The sequence below is a fragment of the Lagenorhynchus albirostris genome, chromosome 1 (assembly GCF_949774975.1).
Source record: "Lagenorhynchus albirostris chromosome 1, mLagAlb1.1, whole genome shotgun sequence".
NCBI lineage: Eukaryota > Metazoa > Chordata > Mammalia > Artiodactyla > Delphinidae > Lagenorhynchus > Lagenorhynchus albirostris.
Window position 1 is genome coordinate 22,615,302 of NC_083095.1, and position 17,703 is coordinate 22,633,004.

At 36.3% G+C, this 17,703-nt stretch overlaps 1 protein-coding gene across 1 annotated transcript in view; it reads left to right on the forward strand.

Annotated features, from left to right (window-relative positions):
• CEP128 (centrosomal protein 128) overlaps positions 1-17,283 on the forward strand; it is a 424,502-nt gene extending 407,219 nt beyond the window's left edge. The window contains exons 24-25 of the mRNA XM_060166154.1: positions 9,166-9,274; positions 16,173-17,283. Coding sequence (XP_060022137.1) covers positions 9,166-9,274; positions 16,173-16,300 — 237 coding nt within the window. The 3' untranslated portion in view covers positions 16,301-17,283. The remainder of the gene's footprint in view (positions 1-9,165; positions 9,275-16,172) is intronic.
• Positions 17,284-17,703: the final 420 nt, after the last annotated feature.

Sequence of the window (17,703 nt, forward strand, 5' to 3'; positions counted from 1 at the left end):
AACAGAAACTGTATGGCCCACAAAACCTAATATATTTATTATCAAGCCCTCTACGGGAAAAATTTGCAATTCCTGGTCTAGAGGAAGGAGAAATTACCAATCTACTCTTACTTCCTTTACACATTATGTAAAATATTCTCTTTTCTTTATTTAACCAAAACATACTACCCAAGCTCTTTATAAAGTCATAATACTATCCATTCATTCAACAAATTTATTGAGTTTCAGCTATGTGCCAGGAACTTTCTAGGCCCCTGGGACTCACGTCCGTGAACAAAACAAAGATCCCTGCCTTTTAGAGCTTCTGTTCTAATTGTGAGATGTTCAAGTTTGTTCTCGTTGTTGTTAAATACAACATTCAGCAAACCTTTACTGAGTTTACATTGTGTATAAAGCATTGTGCTGGAAGCCGGAGAGGATGATGGCATAGTAAGAAGAGCCATTGTCAGTCCTTAGGAACTCAGAGTCTTCACACAGACAACTGTAGTACAAAGGAGAAAGGGGTACATGCTGTAAGGGTGACCCAAAAAAACTGCAGTGGGAGTTCAGAGAAGAAAGATGCTCTCAAGTCTTGAAAAGAGGCTTGTGATGACAAGGTACAGGGAAAAGGATCACTATTAGCATTACAGTTGTAGACCCCTGACTGTATTACTGTTAGCAGACAAATAACTGTTAGACTAGCAGAACTATATTGGCAGCTGGCTGCTCTCATGTCGTTGCTGATGTCAGAAGGCAGTGAAACATCCAATATGGCCACACTGCTGGTGGAGGGGAAGTGTAGCAGAAAGTGTACAAGTCAGGTTCTCTTTCAATCCAGAAAGAGAACCAACTCCTGCTGTTTACTCCCATGGCAATCACCAGGACCAAATGATCAGATTTCTAGAAACCTATTGAGAGTTTTAGCAGGACCAATGTCCACAACTGCTGAGAGCATAATGTAATATTGTACTAAGCTTACCAAGTTAACTGGTCAAAGCCTGATCTAAAAGTTTAAATTTAGAATTCAATTCAAAGCTGAATCTGACCCAGATTGTCTCTGTGTAGACAACAGAAACATTTCACAGCTTCTCGTTCATGAGGCCTAACTGGGTTTCTGTAGGACATACAGACTTCCTTGCTGTCCCAGCTGTTTCAAATAGAACAGAATGTTCAAAAGTCAGCCAATAACACAGCATTGCTAATCTGAATTCACGAAAGAGCATGGTTTGGTCCAAGATATTCCCATTTGCTACCTGCCCTTTTTGCTCTCTACCCATGCTAAATATATGGTTTTAATTAGCAGTGGATTTTTTAGTAAAATCACAAAAGGCATATTTTGTTCCCATCCTTCCTCCTCCTGAAAAAAAAATCATGATTTTCAATTTCCAGGAGAAGAGTTCATATGCAATTTCTTTTTAAAGAAGCAGATTTTTACAGGATAAGATGAGGTAGGTGAGGAAGTGTTGATAATGGCTTTCAGCACAGGTTTTGAAGCCAGAGTTTGCCGAAGCCCTTTGTCATATTTGTTCAATGTAAGCATGTGTATGCTCTAAGAATGTGCTTTGCTCCTGGAAGCTATTTCTCCCTCCTTGAATCTCTCCGTGGTTTGCTTATGCTTTGCTCATAGCAATTAATGGCTGTTAGCACTTTCTTTCTAAGGTCAGCTATTTCTGTACATATCTTAAATCTTCTACAATTGTAGCTTCTGAAGCACGCAATGCATAACTCCTCATGCAATTCAAGACTGTAGGTGATTTTTATTTAATGACTACTAAAATATATCACCAGTGTATTATTCAGATAATTTTACAAATATTGCTTGGGAACAGTAGTAGCAATCATGGGGGAATTTGAGGGAGCTTTAACCCCACAATACCCCAGTTATCTCATTTATAACCACCTCTCTCCATGCTTTGTTAAGAAATCCCATGTAATCTCCTACGTAAATATAACTCCATGCTTCCCCCAACCCCAAGCAATTTTGCCATCCTTTAAGCCTCTCCTATATACAGATTTAGGGTCCAACGCTAATCTTTAAGTTAACATAAAAGAAATAGTAAGATAACTATAGGTAAATACTGAAATCTGGGAAATGCTATTCTACTGGATTGTATGATTTTTGAGGGTAGACACTGTCTGCCTTATCTTCGGCTCCAGAATACACAATTCATGCTAAATTGGTGATTAAACTTTCTTTTTTCTAACTTTAGCCTTTTATGGAATTCTAACAAAAGTTTAACTGCTATTTTTCCAGTAATGCTTAGATGACACATCTGAAACCTCGTAGGCAATCAAATCATGCTGAACTCTGAAGCAATTTTTATGCTTTTGAAGTGATCCAGCCATAATATTTAACTAGTTGATTACATCTTGCTCTTTAAAAGTTAAACAAAAGGTTGCCAAATGAGTTGGTATTTTTCTTTGGTGTAAAACCTGAAAATAGCAATGGATCAAAAGTGCTTATTTAGGAATCAACATGGGTCCTTAGATGAGCACATAACTCTACCAAACCCAGTTCCCCTAACAAGCCACATGCTTTCTTCACCTTTCTCAATAATTTACTCAACAAGAACATGAAGAAAGGAAAGATTATGAAGGAGTTTAACTATAAAGATACCATTGTTAATCATGTCAAATTCAAAATTCTAGATATGAATACTAGATACATAAGGAATACCAATTAAATGTCTTATTAGTTTTTAAATAAACATGTTATAACATATTCATCCAAACAATCACTGTTTCCTTTGAAATAGTCACTTTAAGAGAGGAAGCACTGATTCCAGTGAGGCACCATCATTATAAAATATCTCTGCATCTCTGCTTTTGTTTCTTAAGTCAGTGACATCTTTTTGCGTATCCTTGTTTATGGCAAATTTCTACCCACTACGAATATATTCAGTTTCTGAAAATGGATTAAAGTCATGTAGAGCCAAGTCCAAAATGAGTAAAAAAACAAAACAAAACAAAAACTGAGTATGATCTTTTTCATTAGTGAGTCACTAGTAATATTAAATTTTATACCATAAAATAATCAATTGCATAAAGGTAAATTTATCAAATTGCCTGATCTAACACAGTATTTTCATGAGTCTGTTCATGAGCGTGGCTTCATGTTTATAGCATTATGGTATAAATTTGGAAAAGGTAGTTTGCATCGTTAGATGTACTGGTTGTTCAGTGGTTCTGCTCGGGTAGATTAGAATTAGAAAACGTTAGTGCTGAGAAATCTTAGGAGATGATCTGGTCCAGCGCCCTTATTTCCTTATATGAAGAAACAGAGAATGTGAGAGTGACAGTCTCCTTCTTCCCAACTTCCACATAGCAAACTTTCATTTCTGTACTTTGGTCAAGAATAATTATATATGATCATTATTGACTTTCTTAATGCAAATGGCACTGTGCTAAATTGTGGAATATTGGGATGGGTAGGTAGAAAGAGGTGATCAAAGCCCCACCCTCATGGAGGTAAAATGCTATATAATAGCAGCCGTGCAGATTGAGTTACGGAGGGCAGACTTTAAGTAAACTGTCTGTCCAGATTGAAGTTTCAAATAGGAATAAAGTTTACTGAGGAAGTGGTTAAGCTTTTTCGAGCACTGATGGAGAATTGGGAATTAAGAGTGGGGAACAGTGCATTGTTAAGCTAGAGACAAATTCAGGAAAACATTTCTGCCACAGATTCAGAAACACATAAGTGCTTTTTCCTTTTCTCTGGGGGAAGAGTTGGATAAATTAAAATTTACAAAAAATTAAATGCATCGTTTGTCTTATAAACTTTGAACTTAGAGTATTTCTGAGAGAAAAATACTTGGTGGGCATCATTAAATATTAATCATTAGAGATTAGTTTAGCAAAAAGATTTAGTTGGGTTGGAACAACTTTTAAGAAACCAATTACAATGTGGGTTATGAAAGAGAAGTGGAAGAAACCCAGGGAAAATATTAGAAAATGCAAGTTCCTTCACCCAGTGGAATTTTTGCAGGGAATTCTGGTTAAATAGCTTGTTGAGACTTAAGACAGAAATAAAAATAGGTCCCTGTGCTAAGGATATGAGTTGGCAAAAAGCAAAAGCTAGGATTATTAAAATTGCAAAGAATCTTCCTTTTTAACCAGTACTTCCTTTTTAATATTTAAGTATTTAACTGAAAAACAGGTAGGAATTAGAAAGAAACAGTCATCTTATGGTCACCCTGTAAACTTTACTTAGATAGAAATTCCACAAGTTAATCAATGTATAATTGGAGAATATGAAGATATTGTTTTCATATTCTGATATGTTGATTGTTCAAAGGGATCGTGAAATATTTTTCTTTTAGTATGTTCTTTCAGGGTTCATTTCATTAGTTATCTTTCAAGGTAGCATTGGGGATTCTGACAGTCTTTTGAAGACTTAGAAAATTTGGGAACTTAAAGACATACAGCTGACCGTTGAACAGCTCGGTAGTTAGGGGCACCGACCCTCCATGCAGTGGAAAATCAGACTTGTAGTCAGCCCTTCACATCCACAGTTCCGCATCCACATTTCCACATCCTTGGGTTCAACCAATAGCAGATCATGTAGAACTATAGTATTTACTATTGAAAAAAAATCTGTGTTTAACTAGACACACACAGTTCAAACCTGTGTTGTTTAAGGGTCAACTGTTCATTGAGTCCCAGGTGTATTCCAATAGCTACTTTAGAATGAGTTGACATGGGCCAACTAGATGCAGAGCTGTGGATCTGGCTATTATAGTTCAGATGTGCCATACTAAAGGCCTGGGTGGAGCTGGAAGATACACAGATAGAAAGGAGAATTATGCTTTCAATCAATGCTAGAAATCTCCACTTAATCGTGGTTCCTATATAAAATGTGAAAGAGAAAAGCGTAATCTATGGTTTCCTGCTAAGAGATGCTTAGTTGATTATGGGCCAGTAAGAGAAAGGAAAAAATAAGGAAAAGCAAACACTCACATTTTGCCCATTGACACCTGGGCTGAGAAAGACAGTGAGAAAGGACAGGAGTGGAGGTGTAAGTCTGGGCGTCTTGATGAATGAAGCAGATGGCGCAATGACAGCCTCAAAATGTGCCTCCCAGAGGAAGGATGAAGTACGCAGGATAGTCAAATCCTATTCGCTCTTCCCAAGGTATGGTTTTAAATTTCTAAAACAAAATCAACTGGCATCAAACCATAGATTATATCTTTTCTGTTACCAGAAAAAGAACCACTTATATTTTTAATTATACAACCAGCTTCTTGGCATATGACAGTTAAAAATATGGCATATTTAGGAAATACAAAAAAAATTAACAAGAAAATAAATAATCCAACAAATATTTTTAAAAACCTATTTGTGTAATTTAAGGGTGTATGTTTCCCAGCTCTTACTTATAAATATCTTTTTATATTGAAATCACCATTTGTTGATAATTTTATTTCCTCCTTTTTTCATGTAACATTATATATATGTGGGAATTTTCTCTATCATCATCATTATTATCATTATGGTTCTACCATACTTTACTTTCCTGATCTCCTATTGTTGGAAATTTAAGGTTAATTTCAGCTTTTTTCTATTATAAGTAGTCACTTGATGAACATCTTGGTATAAAAATCTTTGTCCGTATTTTTAATTTATTAACCTAATATAGATGCCTAGAAGTATACTGGATGACACCTTTTTTTTTTTTTTTTTTTTTTTTTGCGGTACGCCGGCCTCTCACTGTTGTGGCCTCTCCTGCTGCGGAGCACAGGCTCTGGACGTGCAGGCGCAGCGGCCATGGCTCACGGGCCCAGCCGCTCCGCGGCATGCGGGATCCTCCCAGACTGGGACACGAACATGTGTCCCCTGCATCGGCAGGCGGACTCTCAACCACTGAGCCACCAGGGAAGCCCATGGATGACACATTTTAAGGCTGTTTATTTGTACCCATTTTATCTTAGTTGTCTAATACATTGGCAGAGTTGTTCAAAATATTTCCTAATTACCTTCTTAATGTCTATAGATGTTCTAGTAATATTCCTCTTTCATTCTTAATATTGGCAATTTATATCTTCCCTCTTTTTTCTTAATTAATCTCAGTAGAGGTTTTTAAATTTTATTGATCTTAAAAAGAATAACAGTATGGGTTTCATTTTTTCACTGCTTTTCTGCTTTCTATTTAATTGATCTTTGCTCTTTATTATTTCCTTCCTTTTACTTAATGTAGGTTTAATTTGCTCTTTGTTTTCTAGTTTCTTAAGGTGGAAACTTGGATTATCAATTTGAGACGTTTCTTCTTTTGTAATATACACGTTTAATGTTATACATTTCCCTCCAAACTGTTTTAACTGATTCTCACAAATTTTGATAAATTATGCTTTTCTTTTCATATAGTTAAAATATTTTCTCATTTTTCTTTTGATCTCTACCTTGACCCACCCATGAGCTATTTAGAAGTATGTTCTTTAATTTCTAAATTTGGGGGAATTTTTCAGATATCCTTCTGTTGTTGATTTCTTCTTTCACCCCATGTGGTTAGATGGCATCCTTTGTATAATTTCAGTCATCTTAAACTTATTGAGATTTGTTTTATCACCCAGCATGTAGTCTGTTTTGGAGAATATTGGATGTGTGCTTGAAAAATACTTGTAATCAGCTGTTTTGGGGTATTCTATAAATGTCAATTAGGTCTAGCTGGCCAGTAGTGTTGTTCAAGTCTTCTTTATGTTTACTGGTTTTCTGCCTACTGTTTTATCAGTTACTGAGAGAGGAACGTTGAAATATCCAACTATAATTATGGTTTTGTCTATTTTTTCCTTATAGTTCTATCAGTTCTGCTTCATATATTTTTGGCACTGTGTTAATATGTACATACAATTTAGGACTGTTATCCCTTTCCCTTAAAATTGTTGACTTATTCAACCACTCACATTTCTTTTTTTCATATATAGAAAATGAGGAAGTTTAATACAGTCGAACTTTGAACAACACAGGTTTGAACTGCATATGTCCACTTACATGCAGATTTTTTTTTCAATAGTAAATACTACAGTACTGCACAATCCACAGTTGGTTGGCTCCACAGTTGCAGAACCATGGATACAGAGGGCCAACTATAAGCTATACGTGGATTTTTGACTGCACAGAGGGTCAGTGCTCCTAACCCCTGCGTTGTTCAAGCGTCAACTGCATATCCTTTCCTTTCCAGGAATCCTACAATGAATGACTTCCAGTTTCTTATGAAATTCTCATAATTAGTGAAAACTGTAAATCACTTGGTTAAAAACCACAGGGCCTTCATCCTAAATGAACCTAAACTCCCTTTTGGTACATGAAAACTGATGATCTTAAGTCATTTTAGGATTATGTCCATGCTTTTAGCTCAGAATAAATGTGTCTTTTACAGACGTGTGTGTGAGTCTGCATGTGTGTGTGCACATATACACACACACACGCACACAGACTTGTTCTTTTTTGGCCTTTCTTTTGCGTTTGCATACATATATATGTGACAAAGAAATAAAATATAAACTTGGTACTTAGTGCAGAGAACGACAACTAATTCATCAGATAGTCATGCTACATGAGGCCTTACTGTTTTGAAGAATCTGTTTAGGCCACCTAACCAGCAGTTGTTTCATCTAGAATCTTTGCCACCATTCTTGATCCCTTCCTCTCCCTTGACCCCGCAGTCATCCTCAATCACAGTCTTTTAACTTGTATTCCCACTTCTACATTTGTGCTGTTTCAGTCTGTTTTCCACAAAGAGGCCAGAGTAATCTTTGAGAAATACAAATCAAAGCATGTCATTCCTCTCCTCAAAACCCTTGATTGCCTTCCGATTGTACTTAAGTAAGAAAAAACCCACATCCAAATCCCACCTCTGGATCTCATTGTAACCACTTCCCCAGGCTCAGTGTGCCTAAGCCATGGGCTTTCCTTCAGTTCTTCAAACACACCAAACTCTTTCTTACCTTCTTAGCACCTTCACACGAGCCTAGAGCACCACTCCCTGACCACCCTTCTGCTCCCCCTTACCTCCCACTTTTCCATCCTCCACCTATGAGTTTTCATCTGGCTAACCCATTGATTCATATTCAGCATTCAAATTATTGCCTTAAATATCACCTACCAGAGGAAACTTCTCTGGGCCCCAAATCTAAATGTAGTTCTGCCTATTATTTCCCATTCTTCTTCTTATAGCTCTTATCATAGTTTTAAACTATATTGTGTTTTGTATAGTTTGTTTAATGCCTTTCTCTCCTGCAATCCTGAAGATTTCATGATCATATACACCAGTGTTTTATTTGCCCTTTGACCAGCATATAGTAGGTGCCAAATAAACGATTGTTGAATGAATGAATGAGTGCAAGAAAGAAAAAATGAAGTGAAGTAAATAATTAGAAAACATTTAAGAGAAAAAAATTGCAATTTTTTATCAAGTAAATGTATCTTAAAGCACCTGTTTTTTAACCTACTTAATTAGTAAAATTTTTCAAAGATATAATTCCCTAATTCCGTTTTTCAGCTAAGATTTGGGGAAAAGGACACATTCATACAGTCCATGAGGAGAGGGACCTTTTCTGTATTCATTTTGGTTTATGTATTAAATATTTGTTGAATGAGTATTTGTATAATCATTATGGAAAGCAGTCTAGGTAAATGTATTTAACAACATCAAATTGTTTTTACTGACCCCGTATTTCCACCCAAGAATTTGTCATAAGGAATAGACCTAAATATGGGAAAGGTTATATATTTAAAGGTATTTCTCATAGTGTTATTTATAGGAGTAAAACATTGGAAACCACCTAAATGCCCAGAAGACTAATACCTGAGTAAAGCATGATATATTCACTAGACAGTATATGAGTAACATAAAGCTAAAGGTTAATGACTTTTAAAATGTTTATATTATTAAATGTAAATAAATAACAGAGTTTTACAACAATATTTACAAATCTTATCCACAGGAAAAAAAAGACTGGAAAGAAATATGTTATGCTGTTATGGCTACAGATGATTTCCTTCTCTCTCGTTTTTTCATATTTTCTTTAACATCCACACATTTTATTTTTTACAAGGATTATAATTATATTAAACTGTGGTGTAACATAGCTGGCATCTTGAGGTTCAATTTTATTTTCAGTACATTTAAGTGAATCCCAAGCCTTACATTTTTCAATGATTTGAACTAAAATGCTGTGCTCTCTTTTTTAGGATGACAGAAACTTTGCTGAAGGTTCCCATGCTCATGGGTTAGATCAGTCATCCTCTTGGCAGGATCACAGTTGCTTCCTGTCTAGTCCTCAATTTTCACACTTGCACTGTAAGTAATGATGTCCTGTACCAGCTTTTAAATTGGATTTAAGAAAATGCATCTCATGGAAAGATTAAAGCATAAGGCCAGTACATGATAGTAATAGTCATGTTGTAAGTTTGAAAAAATGTTCATTATGAATCATACAAATAATACCCAAGTACATTTATAATATTACCTAACTTACTAAAAATATATGGAATCGCTTCTTTTTAGACCTTACACTTCTCATAAAAACTGAAAATGAATTACCCAAGGTAAAAATCTTAATTAAGCAACTTTTTTTTGGCCTGGAGATTGCTAGTAACTATGGATGAGTGGGTAAGGAAGTTAGATGGTATTGTAATAAAATTCAAGTCATCAAAAAGTAGAAAATCTCTGCATAGAACTGTTCAAAAATATCTAATTTTGTGCAAAGAATAAGGATATGAAAACTATTATCGTCCGATTTCATTCTGTGAATAATACAGTGTAAATATGATAAAATGTCACACACATTGACAAAGTGTGAGTCTGTTGACCCAGGATACCATCTCCAACCACTTATGCTTCACCTTGGATGTAATGTCCTTAAAGAAGCCTTCAGGACTCAGTTTTAAGTATGGTTTCTGTTATGTGTGCCCACAAAGCATTACAATTTTCCTTTAAAACGTTTCTCATACTAATTATGGAATTATTTGCTATTTGAGTGACATTTTGTTTACTGACTCTTCTCTTCACCGAAGAGTGAACTCCATGATGTTAGGAGTGATGTCTGTTTTATGCACCACTGCTTCCTCAGCATCCTATATAGAACTTGGCACATAGTAAAGGCTCAATTAATATTAGATGAATGAGTGTATGAGTTTTTTATTTCAAGTCCACTTTTATCCAATCCATTTGGGACTCAAATGTTAATAGATTCTTAGTTAGATAACCATTTAGCTCTTCAGTTTTCCATGGACATAGAGTTTGTACATTCAATTTGACAATGCTGTCATTTAAAAAAACTAGGCTGCTATAAAATAAAATATCAAAATTAGCCACAAGGAAGTAGGTCAAATCCAAAAATGATAACTCTCATTTTTGCTGATTTATATTCATAGTCATCAAATAAATATTTACTGGTTTCTGATAAATGGTTTGGCTTCCATTATATCATAATTATTTTATTGCAAAAGCTAAGCATTTTCCCTTTCCTGTCCTAACCATTTTACCAAGTGATTCTATATATTTTCATAAACCCTCTGCTATTCTAATCTGGCAGTCACCCTTCAAATTGGATCATATCTCAGGTTTGGTTACTGTACCTCAGAATGTGATATACACATAGGACAAAATTTTTATTTTTCATATTAAGCAATGGAAAAATTTCCTCAGGTCTGTTTGATGTATGTAAGCATGGAAGAGGAGGAGGGGACAGAGCACCATCAAACATCATATCCCATCCATTAAGACATTTAAAAGCCTGGAAATAAACAGCGCCACGATATGAGCACAGAGGTCATTGTTCTACTGGTATTTAATTTTGCCATTATGACTTTCATAAGGCTCCCTAGAAAGGTACCTAGAAGAAAGTGGTTAGAAGACATTAAGGGGAAAACATGAAATTTTTTAGAATTTTATTTAATACTGTGACAGGCAATAAAAGAAACTGTATTCAGCTTTTCATTCAGTAACATTTCATGACTAGCCCTGGTCATTTCTCTAAGATATAGTACTTATAGGCTGCCATAGGTTTCTATATAAATACACTGGCTCAAAAGAAATAAAGTTAAATAAGAATAGGAAAAAATATCATTGAGAACATAATTTGGATAAGAAAATACTTATTATAGTCTATATTGTACAATCTGACTGAAAATTTAGCTTAGCAAGTAAACCTCTTTATTAATTTATTGATAAATTATTTATTTATTTACACATAGTTTTACTGTTCTTTTTGACAAGTTTGTTTTATGATTTTCCTCCCATACCTACCTCCGTGTTTTTAAGGTTACTTTAAAAACTTTAATCATAGGTACTATTGTTAATCATTTTAAGTGATTTAATAAACTTATTTCTAGAAATAATGTTTATTCTTATTTGCTTTTCTGATGAACCTTGAATTTTTTATATCTTTTTTATGATGTAGTATTTTTGGAAGCGAATTAGAATCATCCTGAATACGTCTCCATTTTTGTAGCACAAACAATTTCAGCTTAGTTATAGAAACTGTCCTGTAATTTTTCTTGAAACTTCAAAATTAAAAAGGAGATCTGTCAAGATCAACAAAGAGAAAAATGGAGCCTACAGTAATTCGATAATACAGGGAATGGAAGATATCTTAAAAATATCATTAATGCCCTCAGAGAAACGAGAAAATAGTACATTTAGTAAAAATATGAGCAAGATGCTATAAAAAAGGAACACAGGATAAGAGGTCTCAGAAATTTAAAATATGAACTAGAAAGGTGGAAAACAAAGTTGAGAAACCTACAAAGTAGAAGATAAGGAAAAAGAAAGAATGGGACAATAGGAGAGAAAAGATAAGATATTCAGAAAATCAATACAAGGAGGACAGTACCTGATTAGTGAGAGTCCTGGGATGAGAGAACAAAGAAAACAGAACAAAGGCCAGAAGCGGGGCGGATGATGAGGGCTCACCCAACAAACAGCTGTTGCACATCTTTTGTGGGAGCACATCCAAGAAAGGGAGGTAAATATTTTCAGTTTTTGTATCTCTGAGAATGGGTTTCTTCCACTCACACTTGACTGAGACTTTGGCTGGCTATAAAATTCTAGGTTAAAAAGGACTTTTCTTCTGAAGTCATTGCACAGTCATCTTCCAAAATCCAGTGTTGCTGTTGAAAAACCTTATGTCTTTTTGTTTTGACTCCCATTCCTTTGACGTGATCCTTTTCACCACCACTGCCCCACCCTCACCCCTGGCCCAGCAACTTTTAGGATTGTCCCTTTAACCCCAGTGAGTTTTGTGATGATATGCCTCCCTGTGGGTCTTGGTTTATTGAGTTTTCTAACTATTTGCTGGGGCAGGGTTGGGGGGGGGGAGCTTTTCATCTGGACACTCATATTCTTTAGTTCTATCATAGTGAAGGAAGAAAGAAAAGATTCCCTCAGGAGAATCTTTAGGAAATAAACAAACTGATAGATTATTTGATTCATTTGAGTGCTTAGAAAAACTACTAATAGACATATGATTATTATAGGTATAACTGAGCTATTAGAAACAATTGAGAATGGTTATAAAGAGTAAATAAAAACAAAAATTAATTTATTAATGAATTTTAATAAATATCAATTAATAACTCCAGGAAAAAATGAGCAAGAAAAGAAACATTGTCATAGTAGACCTATTAGGTTTGTGTGAGCCATATTTACATAGTCATAATAATGTAAATACTATTGACATAACTACAAGTCCAGATGTAACTATATAGGGAGGATGGGATGAGGGAAAGTGGATGGGTGTGGATAAGTCTAAAAATGATAAATCAGAAAATAGCAATATCAGCTTTTTCTTTCAAAAATTGAAGCAAGTACAGAAAATAAAGCTAAAAGGGTTGATTGTGGGCTTCCCTGGTGGATCAGTGGTTGAGAGTCCGCCTGCCGATGCAGGGGACACGGGTTCGTGCCCCGGTCTGGGAAGATCCCACATGCCGTGGAGCGGCTGGGACCGTGAGCCATGGCCACTGAGCCTGCGCGTCCGGAGCCTGTGCTCCGCAACGGGAGAGGCCACAACAGTGAGAGGCCAGCGTACCGAAAAAATAAATAAATAAATAAATAAGATAAAGGGTTGATTGCGGTTGAGTCTGGGGAGAAGGAGTGTGGGGCTGGGAGGGATGGGGCAAGAGACTGCTGTCTTCCTATGTAGCCCTTTGGTGCTATTTGATATGTGTATGTATGTACGCTTTGGCTAAAAAGAAATCTTACAAAAATAAAACGCTACTGAGAAAACCCCAGCTTTTATGTCTGACTAGCGAGTACTGGATTTTCTTAACCTCTGAATGAAGCATGAAAGCTGGGGGTTGGAGTTTAGAGCAGTTGAGACCTGTGTGGAGACCCGGGGAGTAACTGAGGTGCTGAGGCAGACATGGGTTTATGAGCCCACAGAACAGGCTCCTTCTTACTCAGGTTGGGATTGGTACTGGATGAGGTCCTTTTGTCTGTGCTGTTGACGCTAAGGCACTCATTCTGCTGACTTAGGTGCCCTGTCAAAACTGTGACCAAACGAAAGCGTAGAATCACTGACCATGGAAAAAACAAAGGAAATGGGAAAATACTGCATAATTTGTGGTCTCTGAAATGATCCAGCATTAATGAAAGTTTGTTTTAAGTAGTAATTTATGTCAGCTTTGTGTAGTTCAGGTCAATTCAAGAAAAGGTAGATTCCTCCTGCCAGGAAGAAGGGAAGAAATATATAAATTGTAAGTTTATATTACCATTGGAAATAGGAACACAGAAATCCATTATTTAGAGCCGTGATTACTACCAAATTTATCCTGGCTGGCTGGAAGCTATGGCCATGATTCAGGACACTCTTTTAGGAGGCTTGGATTCCATTACCTGCAGCCTGTAGACAGTGGGGGCTTAGTAAGAGAGACTCATAATGCCAGCTTTTGAAACTGTCATTTTTACTTTTTATAAGTAGTGACTGACCACTGGTCTCCATGTATAGCTCCTTTTAGGCTAAAGGAACACAACTCAGGACAGGGCCCTCGCTCCTGGGGCCCGGACCAGACTGGGTTTGAATGAAGTCTGGAGTAAACTGATGACTCCTCGAAATCTCGAGTTCTTTGAGATTCAAATGCTAAATGTTTGTGGAGTTGGTATCTATAAACTCAATTTTTTAAATAAATGCAGATTGCAATTTTTCCATAATTCTAACATTGTGGTAAATAATGTTCATTTAAATAAATAAATAATCCCAAAAAGAAAGGACAGTGATTTTTCATGGGGGGGCGGAAATGTTATCTGCGGACTACTTCAGGAGCTGGAAGTGAATCTTACATATTAATTTAACTTGATATTCTTAGAAAAGCAAATCAATGAAAGTTACTAACAAGTACTTTTTTTCACTTCCTTACTTCAGAATATGTCGCTATAAAAAGGAAGGTTAGTATTCTTCATTTGTTTTCTGACGTTCCTGTAGTGGAGGTTTAAGTCCCTCAGATGGGACTTGATCACAGCGAGAACAGCAATACTCTTCACGTGTGTGTTGTACTTCAGGATCCCCCTGGCCAACTGAATGGACGCTTCATGTGTAGTCTGTCCTCAAACTTGTAAACTAAAGTGCCAAAGATTTATAGCAATAAAAATGTTGGGGGACTGCTGATGTAAAATATTATTTCTTGTCCTTTATAGGATTTATTTATTTCATGAAAGCACAATCTTTCTACCTCTCCATCTTATAGGTTCATTGTATGTGATAGTGCTTTTTAATTTTTTTTTGGTGATTATCTTTTCACTGACCAATTAGGTGCCAGATATTTTTAAATAATTGAGTTCTGATTATTGCGATTTGACAAGGTATGTACTCTATAAATGCTTTCTAGAAAGCAGCTAGAAAATCCCCAGTTGACTATCGTTTTGAAATCCCTTAAAATATATTCACGCGTTCAAACAACATTTACTAAGAGACTATGCACGAGGCTCTGTGTTTGGCTCTGGGGGAATACAGTAGTGACTAAGACAGAAAAGGTCACCTCATCTCATGGAAGAAACAGGTAGTAAGCAATAAACAAGCAAAATGGTGACTGGTGCTATAAAGGTGAAATCATAGAAGGTACCAGGACCAGAACTATATATTAGTGATCAGAAGGTTACAATTGACCTGAAACTTGAATGGCAAGAAGAACCAGCTGAGTTAAAATTGGGTGGGAAGAGTTTTCCTGATAGAGGGAGCAGTAAGTGCAAAGGCCCCAGAGAAGAAAGGGGTATGGTCTTCTAGAGAGATGGAACACTGAAGGAGTGAGAGAGGGAGGGAGGGAGGGAGAGAAGGAGGGAGAGTGAGAATGAGTGAGGGAGAGAGTGATTGGGAGAGAGAGTGGTGGGAGCTGAGGTCCTGGTGGAGCCTTTTCAGACACCATCAGGTGTTTGGATTTTATTCTAATTTCGCTGGGAGGCTGGGGGGGGTGGGGGGAGGGAAGGGTTAATGCAGTAGAGTGACATAATCGGATTTACCTTTTAGAAAGATCATTCTGGTGTGTGGAGAAGGAGGCAAGATGAAAACAGAAAGAGAGGAAATGGTGGCTTGGGCTGGGCTGATGGTTAACGGAGGTGGTGTGAAGCAGAAGGAATCAGGTGAAATGGGTGGTAGAATCCTCAGAACTTACTCTTAAATTGGATGGGTCGAGCAGGCCGGCCAAAGGAAAGAAGGAACCAGGGTTTGAGAAACTGGGTGGATGAGTGTATCATTTTCTAAGATGAAGAGAGCAAGCGATGGGCAGACATCAGAGATTATAAATCAGGTGGGAGTGTTTGACATAGACATTTGGATATAGGCATCTGGAGCTCAGAAGAGAGGGAAGAGGTAGTAGAAAAACAGTAAACCTACATTCCAGATCTAGTCTGTTTCCTTCTGTGTAAAAAAGAGGATTCTATGAAAAGGAGGCCCTTAAGATTTCGCCCTCTAAAATTCTGCTTTAGCAGAATTAATGCTATTAATTAGCATATTAATGCTTTAATATCATTATATACTGAACAAACACACATCTTCCACCCTCACTCTTCAAATCTAAAACAAAATTAAATCCCATGAATGTGTTTTTAAAAACATAGTAAACTATTTTATTCCTACATCGAAGATTTGTTAGTCCATGTAAAGTTTACAGAAAACTAGATCAAATGCAGCGATTACTTACAATTTTGTCAGCCCAGGGATTCTATTCATCTAGGTTTATTTTTCTCTTTTCTCCTACCTTGGCAGCATTTATCCAAAGAACAGTTGCTCCAGATTCACCTTCAATCAAGGAAGATGCCACAAGTTTACTGATGGATGGAACAAGTCCACAGTCCAAAAAGGAGGAATACGAAAGCAAAAACAGCAAAATGTAATGAGTTGCTTTACATGAGTGTTTTATAAATAATAGCACATGTATCCTTGCCACAGTTTGGCCCGGATTATCTAGCAGACGTATCTGTAGCTTCTGCTCTTCAGCATTGCCAACCATTGACTGAAATAACAGTGCAGTCGGTCTTTGTGGATGATATAAGTTAAACCAATCCAAATGATATCAGCTCATGAATGACATGCAACTAACTTATTGGCAACTTATACCAGCAGAGAAAGAATAATATTTTTCACCTTGCATTTTCCTTTTTCAGGTGTCGTCAGTCACATATTTCTGGCCAAAATCTGGATTTATAATTGAGGTGTTTCAAAAATGACTGGCTAAAAAGGAGGAAAATGAGTACCCCTTGAGGCAGAAGTTGCCAGCACTTTAAATTCAGGGAGTGTTTATATACAATTGATTTTATTTTGATGCTTTCTCCCTCATAAATTATCATGTGTTATAACATGTCATGGAGATATGCATATATAATATTAGGCAGTCCACTTTACAAATGCTCAGGATTGTTACATCCATCATCTCAGCAGTCTGCTACTACGTGCAGTATCTTAAAATTTTTTTCCAATCATCCATTTTTTATAGCAATAAAGAATTTACAAATGATATTTGAATTGTAGAGCTCTAAAGAATTCATTCGTAGCACAATTTATTTATTTGTCTCTTTGTGGCCAAATGTCCCACTGTAACCACTCCAGTCATATCCTGGACCGTCTTTGGTTTACTCTGACCAAAATCACAGCACCAAACTCCTGTGTCCATGACATCTACTTGCCAAGAGTTCTAGTATAATTTGGTACTATCTATCTGCTTTCAGCATCTTAGCCTTTCTCGACATCAAAGTGTTTTTAAGAACCTATCCCCTTTACATGCTGATCTACCAGTGGAGAAAGATTTCTATTAAATGCTAAATAAGAGTAAACATCCAGGAACTAAATCCCACTGAGTCATAATGGAAAGATTCTGAACAGAGACAAGGACAATAAAGAGATATCTTTGGAATGTGCATTACATTTTGTGTTTGTTAACATCTACTCGCTTTTTAGATTTCTCATATTTCATGAAGATGCTTCTTTTTCTACTCAAGATACGTTTTCCTAACTTACCACATTTGAATGTGCAGAAGAAATGGCATTCTCCATGAACTCGAACTCAATGGTCACTACGGAAGACAGAGATATTTTATTTCAAAATTTACCAGTACAATCTACATAACCTCTGATAGTACAGCCTTGCATTTTATCATTTATTCATTCCAAAAACCTTTTACTAGTTTACTAGTTTACTAGTAAACTAGTTTACTAGTTTACTATAGTTATTGCTATAGGCCAGTCATGGTGTTAAGAAGGAGAAAAGAGACATAAGTACAGGTGTGTATGTCCCAAAGTT